This window comes from Capsicum annuum, unplaced genomic scaffold (genome assembly GCF_002878395.1).
Source record: "Capsicum annuum cultivar UCD-10X-F1 unplaced genomic scaffold, UCD10Xv1.1 ctg1935, whole genome shotgun sequence".
NCBI classification, from domain to species: Eukaryota; Viridiplantae; Streptophyta; class Magnoliopsida; order Solanales; family Solanaceae; genus Capsicum; species Capsicum annuum.
In genome coordinates, this window is record NW_025825190.1 from 218633 (window position 1) to 226917 (window position 8285).

General features: G+C 36.7%; 1 protein-coding gene and 1 pseudogene across 1 annotated transcript; one reads left to right on the top strand and one right to left on the bottom strand.

Moving 5' to 3' along the window:
* Positions 1-382: 382 nt before the first annotated feature.
* Positions 383-4599, top strand: LOC124890522 (annotated as a pseudogene).
* A 143-nt stretch (positions 4600-4742) lies between these two features.
* On the bottom strand, positions 4743-7898 carry LOC124890521 (putative late blight resistance protein homolog R1B-16). The gene has a single exon (XM_047402347.1). It carries the CDS (start codon positions 7591-7593, stop codon positions 4927-4929), a length of 2667 nt encoding a protein of 888 aa, XP_047258303.1. The 5' UTR covers positions 7594-7898; the 3' UTR covers positions 4743-4926.
* Between the last annotated feature and the right edge of the window lie 387 nt (positions 7899-8285).

The window sequence follows — 8285 nt, forward strand, 5'->3', positions numbered from 1 at the left end:
TTTAGTAATAAATATAAAAGCGTTAGAATAAGAAAAATTTAATAAGTACCAAATTTTTATAAGTTTTACATAATAAGAATGCAATCAATGATTTTATAAAGATTTGATTTTAAAAACAAAAAAATATTTTAAATATAGAATTTAAAAAAATAATCGTGCCACAAGTATGGTTCAAAATTTAAATTGATGCATCTCTCTTAGCCTCTGACAGTAACGGAAAGGGGTATGCATGGCAAACACAAAAGTGATGATAAATTAAAGTGTGAAAGATATTTTAAAAGTGATTTGAACTGTTTACACTTCATTAAAAATCTCCACAATAAAAATGATAATTTAATTTTAAATAATCAAACGTTACACGTGCGAGATACGTATGGTCAAACTAGTTTACTTAATAATGTACTGATAGTATTAACAAAATAATATTTAACAAAAGAAAAGAAAAGATGTCTATAATATTTAATGATTTTTGAGTTGATATTATAGTCCTAACAACTCAAGAAATAAAAGAAAGACCTTAACCAGCAAGGGTTGTGGTGGAGTGCTAAGTTCTTCCTCCTTTATCAGAGGTCTAGGTTCAAGTCGGCGAGGTACGGAGTGGTCTTACTTCCAGGCATGAATTTAAATTTAGTCAGCCTCCAATATGGGTATTGGACGCCGGATGGGAAAAAAGAGAAAGACTTTTGCACTTTATTATTATATTGAGAAATTACTAATATACAGAAAGTCATTCTGCCTCTTTTTTAAGCAGACATTCCCAATTGCATCACATGGCTTATGGTGCTATTACTTCTCTTATGAACATCATCCAGCAGTCAATGCAAGTGACTGGATGTAATTTGCAATCATGCTATAAAAAGCTTGATTCCATTAGAGCTATTATGGAGAAATTCTCCAATATAATTGGCGATCTTGAGGCGTTGACAAGCTTGGAAGTTGAAATCACCCAGCTAGCATACAAAACACAAGATATGGTTGACACAGAGTTGGGAAGTGTTTCCACAGCTAAAGAGGCAAGTACACAAAGAATAGATTTTCTGAATCGTCGTATACTCTTAAAACTACCAATAGGAGATATTGCTTCCATGATGAACAAGTGGATGGAAATGGAGAACAGATATGCCAACATCAAAGTCAAGTGGAAAGCACAAAATTTGACTCTGGCCAGTACATCTCAACATGCCTTAGAGCCTGAGAATATGATGGTTGGACGTGAAAATGAATTCGAGATGATGCAGGATCAACTTGCTGGAGGATCAAGTGAACTAGAAGTCGTCTCCATTGTAGGTATTGGAGGCATTGGCAAGACAACTTTGGCTAACAAAATTTTTCTGTGATCCATTCATTGTGTCTCGCTTTGACATTCATGCAAAAGTTAATGTTACACAAGCGTATTGTGCGAGAAATGTACTACTAGACCTTCTTTCTTCTATCAGTGAAAGTGTGAGGATTGATGGATCACATGAGAAACAAGATGATGGGCAACTACCAGACCAATTGCAAAAGCTTCTAAAAGGTAGGAGGTACTTGATTGTCATTGATGACATATGGGCTAAGGATGTGTGGGATGATATAAAACTATGTTTCAAAGACTGTAACTACGGAAGCCGAATACTCATGACTACTCGGAATATGGAGGTGGCTGAGTATGTTAGTTCAGGTAAGCCACCTTATCAAATGCACCTCTTGAATTCCGATGAAAGCTGGTGTTTACAGTACGCAAAGGTATTTGTGAAAGATTGCTTTTCCCCTGCATTTGAACAACTTGGGAAACAAATTGCTCTGAAATGCGGGGGATTACCTCTAGCAATTGCTGTTATTGCTGGACTTCTTTCCAAAATTGGTGAAGCATTGGATGAATGGAGAAGTATTACAGAGAATGTAAGTTCAGTGGTATGCACAGATCTTGAAGTCCAATGCATGAGAGTGTTGGCTTTGAGTTACCATCACTTGACACAACATCTACGAGCATGCTTTCTATATTTTGCAATCTTCCTGGAGGATAAATTGATTTTTGTGAGTAAGCTTGTGAAATTATGGGCAGCAGAGGGTTTTCTGAAGGTAGACGAAATGAAAAGCATGGAAAAAGTGGCAGAAGAATGTCTAAAAGACCTTATTGATAGAAAATTTTCATCGACCACGTTAATTTTGATGGAAAAATAAAAGCTTGTGGAATGCATGTTTTGATCGTGAACTCTGCTTAAGAGAAGCTCAAAACATAAATTTTGTGAATGTTATAATGGACAACCAAACTCCAAGTGAACAAACCAGACATTTTTCAATCAATCTTCCGAGTCAGATCAGAATCTAATCAGATAGTAAGTCGGGTTCTCTTCTATTTATTCGAGAACCCTCAAGCTCAAGAATAATGCAAGAGTTTGTGCATTTCAAGTTAGTGAGAGTACTACAACTTGCTTCGCCAACATTGGATGATTTTCCCCATTTTATTGTTGATCTATTTCAGTTGCGATACCTGGCTTTGACTTTCAGCACTTCTATCAATCAGAAGGATATATACATACCTTCGTCAGTAGCTAACCTTCAGTATTTGCAGACTTTTATACTTAAGTTTCCAAAATATTTGCGACGCCCAGGATTTTCTTTCATATTATCATTGGAAATTCTCACGATGTCATCATTGAGGCACCTCTCATTGGACAGGCATAACTTGGCTAGTCAGCGAAATAGAGGCAAGGTAAGGGATTTGGGAAATTTGCAATGTTTGTCTGGGTGGTATCCTTCAAATTGTTCACGTATTATTGGAGTATGTCCCAACTTAAAGAAGTTGCAATTATGTGATTATTACCAAGATTACCACGGAAACAATCAAGAAGTCGTGAAAATCCTCGGTGCTCTTAGCTGAAGAAGGGTTTCTCAGTTGAAGTTCTTACTAGTGCAAGACTTAGGCTTGAATTACTGCAGAGCTAGTAGTGATCATTTTCCACGCCTTGAACGACTAGTCATTGACTGGTGTTGGTACATGGTTTCAATCCCGCAAGATTTTGCAGAAATAACCACACTTCAGCTAATTGATATATGAAACTGTGCGGAATCTGTTGGGAACTCTGCAAAGAAGATCCTTCATGAAATTGAAGACAACTATGGATGTAGTTCTGTTGAAGTCTGTATCACGGAACCCACAAGCTTCCATCTAGACTTTATGTATATGTAGGTATATATACATAAGTTAGAGACAAATAATGAAATTGGCACCCATAAAACCAAAGGGCGTCACAGTGCTAGTGGCAAAGGACCGAATAATCTATTCTTAGTGTCGTGGAATTGAACCCTGTTAGCAGCACCTTTTTTATAAATGCTAACTTTCTGCATCAAAAATAGGCAGCAACATCTCTGCCCATAAGCTAAATCAACAACTAATGATTTATGACTTTTTATTTTCTTATTAGTTTTTTGTTTAAATATATATTAAGTTAAAAACATAAGTTCCTTCTCTCATCAAACACAAAAGCCTCACTGCATTTGTCAAGCGTATTTACACCCATGAAGCAAATAAAACATGAAGTGATCAAGCAATATCATTGGTGATCAATATTTAGATAACCTTTTTAGTTTGTTACATAGGAATGTGATGTAACAAAACTGAGTTATGTTTGTTTAAACTTGGGATGAAACTTTAGTCTATCGTTTAGTTTTCAATTTAGCAGTCCTCAATAGGGATAAATACAAGCTACGGAGCCTCGTATCTCGCACTCTCTTTTTGGTATAACCATCCAATATCCCCAACCCTTTACGCTCAACTTTACCATCTTAGATAATTGAAAGAGAACACGTTTCAAGTTCTAACCTACTCTACTTACAGCTGCTTTTGTTCTCTCGTTTTTTTCCTTTTTGTGGAAATAAAGAGTTTGCATGCTTTCATGAGAAGGCATGTCTAGTAAGAGTTTAGGTTTTGTACACTGGTGTATAACTGTGTACCTTCAGGTAAAGTTAAAGCACCGATAGTGTAAAAATTCTTTATTTTATTGTTGCAAATAACTTAAATCCGTCCAGTAATGTAAAGCTAGTTATACTTTCATGTTGTGGGAATTAGAACATTTCATTTTATCTTTTATGATTGGCTTTCTCTACAGGATAAAACGGGTGATGACCTTAAGGTGTTCATTCCACATATATTAGCCAGTGCTCTGGAAGAAATGTCGATTCACTTGTCAACTGTGTGAGTGGTTGTTTTGTTCCTTTTCGTTTCTTTCAACAAGTGTAGATGGCTTGTCACTTAATTGTATATGATCTATAATATAGCATCAGTCGGAGATTTCTAAATGCTCCAATGTTGTGTAAATATTGTGTGAACCTGCTCTAGTGTGCAATTTAGCAATTCAAATTTCCATGGATTTTTGCTTAGACTTTGCTACCATCCGAGCAACCTCCCTCTTGTCTTCTAAATGTTGGTAAGTTGAGGAAATCACAACTTTTCATTGGGTGATCTTCAAGTTTCTTATTCTATTCTACAAAACTTTGAAGAACCAATGTAATACTTCAGAACTGTACTGCTTAAACCTATCTTTGGTGAAAACTCTAAATTAATGGAACGTCTTAGAAATGAAAAATCTCTCGAGACGTTAAGGTGATGTGGATTAAAAACCATATAATATTCACATTTGGATGTAAAAACTGACTATATGTGAATGGAGAAAACCTCTGGTATAGAATTCTTCCCCCTTTTAGTGAATCTGGATTAGTCGAACCAATGAGTTCCAATTATCGAATTGTTGAGACAAAAACAAAACGAATACTATTTTTTAAATTCAACCATAACAACAACCACAGCATATCCAATATAATCCCATATATGGGGGCCTTGGAGGGTAAAATGTACGTAGACCTTACCTCTCCCTTTGCATGGTTAAATTGAAAGGGATTGAAGTACAAGTAAATTAAGTGAACAGAAAGGCTTAATTGAAAGGACTAGCTGATACAGACCTCAACAGTACTTCCATAGTTGTCTTCAATTTCCTCAAGGATCTTCTTGGCAGAGTTTCCAACAGATTCTGCACAGTTGCTTATATCAATTAGCTGAAGTGTGGTTATTTCTGCAAAATCGTGCGGGATTGAATCCAAGTACCCACACCGGTCAATGACTAGTCGTTCAAGGCGTGGAAAATGATCACTACTAGCTCTCCAGTAATTTAAGCCTAAGTGTTGCAGTAGTAAGAACTTCAACTGAGGAAACCCTTCTTCGACTACTTTCCACTCTCTGCCTACGCAAGCATCATATGCTAGTTTAAGGGCCTCGAGTTTGGGCAACTTACCAACAATCCTCAAATCCTCCCAAGGCAAAGAAGTGCTGGTAAAAGCTAACTTCTTAAGGTTCTGCGGGAAAGCACCTGGAGGAGGAAGCTGAGAATGTCTCGACAAATAATTTGTAGCTAAAGTTGTTCCCTTGATCGATTTTCTCATCTTATATTTCAATTCTTCGAGTTGATCTAAGTAGCAAAGATCATGGAGGCCCTTCACGACATCATAACCGTCCATGTAGTATTCTTTGTGATCACATATCTTCAACTTCTTTAAGTTTGGAAATAGTCTAAAGATAGATGAAGTACAATATAAAGGATTCCACCCAGACAAACACTGCAAATTTCCCAAATCCCAACTTGTCTCTCTAGACGCATAACGATTCAACTTACTCCTGTCCAAGGAGAGGTGCCTCAATGCTGACATCTTGAAAATTTCCAATGGTAATACAAAAGAAAATTTCGGGCGTTTGAAGAAATTTTTTTGAAACTTAAGTATAAAAGTCTGCAAATACTGAAGGTTATCCACTGATGGAGCAATGTAAATATCCCGGTGATTAATGGAAGAGTAAAAAGTCAAAGCTAGGTATCGCAAGTGAAATAAACCAACAATACAAATGGGAAAAGCATCCAACATTGGTGAAGCAAGTTCAACTACTCTCAGTAAGTTGAAATGCTCTAGCTCTTGCATTATTCTTGAGGTTGACGGTTTTCGAATAAAAAGGAGAAGAGAGCAGGGCTTACTATTACGAACTGCGTACAACTGATCGGGAACAAAAGTGGATTGCTCTGATTGGATACTGATCCGACCTCGAAGCTTTGTTGAAAAATGTCTGGCTAGTTCACTTGGATTTTGATTGTCCATTATAACATTCACAAAATTTGTGTTTCGAGCTTCTCTCAAGCAGAGTTCACGAATCATATCATGCATTCCACAAGCTTTTATTTTTCCATCTAAACGACTTACACGGTGGATGAAAATTAAATTTCTATCAGTAAGGTCTTTTAGACATTCTTTCCCCACTTCTTCCATGTTTTTCATCTCGTCTACCTTCAAGAAACCCTCTGCTGCCCATAATCTCACAAGCTTATTCACAAAAATCAATTTATCCACCGGGAAGATTGCAAAATATAGAAAGCATGCTCGTAGGTGCTGTGGCAAGTGATGGTAACTCAAAGCCAACACTTTCATGCATTGGACATCAAGATCCGTGCTTACCACTGAACTTACATTCTCGGCAACACTTTTCCATTTATCCAATGATTTACCAATTTTTTGGAGAAGTCCAGAGATCACAACAATTGTAAGAGGCAATCCCTTGCAATTTAATGCAATTTGTTTCCCAATATTTTCAAATTCAGGGGAAAAACACTCCTTCACAAAGACCTTTTCGTACAATAAATTCCAGCTTTCAACAGAACTCAAGAACAGCAATTGATAAGGAAGCTTACCCGAGCTAGCATACTCTGCCACCTCCATATTCCGAGTAGTCATGAGTATTCGGCTTCTACAGTTACAGTCTGGGAAACACAGTTTTATATCATCCCACGCTTCTTTAGCCCATATGTCATCAATGACTATCAAGTACCTCCTACCTTTTAGAAGCTTTTGTAGTTGATCTGCTAGTTGCCCATCATCTTGCTGCTCACACAATCCACCAGTCCTTCCACTTCCACTTATAGAAAATAGAAGGTCTAGGAGTACATTTCTCGTGCAATACTCTTGCGTAATAGTAACTTTTGCACGAATGTCAAAGCGAGACACAATGAATGGATCACAGAAAAGTTTGTTAGCCAAAGTTGTCTTGCCAATGCCCCCCATCCCTACAATGGAGACAACTTCTACTTCACTTGCCCCTCTAGCAAGTTGATCCTGCACCATCTCGAATTCAATTTCACGTCCAACCATCATATTCTCACGCTCTAAGGTATGTTGAGATGTACTGGTGATGGTCAAATTTTGTGCTTTCCAATCTTGAATGTTGTCATACCTGTTCTGCATTTTCATCCACTTGTTCCTCATGGAATCAATGTCTCTTATTGCTTGTTTCAAGAGGGAATGATGGTCCCAAAACTCTGTTGTTTGTGTAGCTGCATTTTTTGCTGTGAAAACTCTTCTTGACTCCGAGTCAACCATATCTTGTGTTGTGTATGCTAGCTGAGTGATTTCATCTTCCAAGCTTGTCAATGCCTCAAGATCGCCTGCTATATAGCAGGGTGTCTCCATAATTGCTCTCACGGTTTCAAGCTTTTTATAGAACGATTGCAAATTACATCCAGTCACTTGCATTGATTGCTGCATGGTGTTCATGAGGGAAGTAACAGCAGCATAAGCCATGTCTCTCTTTCTCTCTTACTTTATTTTCTCGTGTGTATGTGATGCAATTGGGAACGTTTGCTTAAAGAAGAAGGCAAATTCTTTCAATCTGATAATGGAATGGACGAATTTCTGTATATTCGTAATTTTTCAATAGAATAACAAAGTGCAAAGGTCTTTCTGTTTATGTTTAAGGGTATATAGGATCTAATATATAGGATCTTGTTACTTGATTGTCTTCTTCGAAGCAAAGTTGGATTCTAATGTTGGATATGTTGATGGAAAGGAGGTTGAACTTAACAACTGACTTCCAAACTTTTAACCTGTTGTTGAACTATCAACGTCTATATGTTAGTCTTTCATTCATTTGAATTCTTCAATAATGTCCACTTTGGAGAAGCAGTCAAATAAGATGGCTTTAATTTTTCTTAGTTGAAAGAGACTTCAATTTACTTGCAACAACCATTTCATAAAGAGGAAAGAAAAAAATTAACGCAGCATACAAAATAAAGGTAGAGTTTATAAATTTTAAATTTTCACTTGTATTATCTACAGGGAAAAAATCCCCGAGGTAAAATCCCCATAGAATTGGCACTTTTCTTTTTGGTAAATAAAAGATTTCAGCAAAGCCTACGGTTCATAATAGTATATTGTTTGTGATGGATCAGTTGATGAGCTATAGATGTATAGATTAGTTTCTTAACGAATTGTGT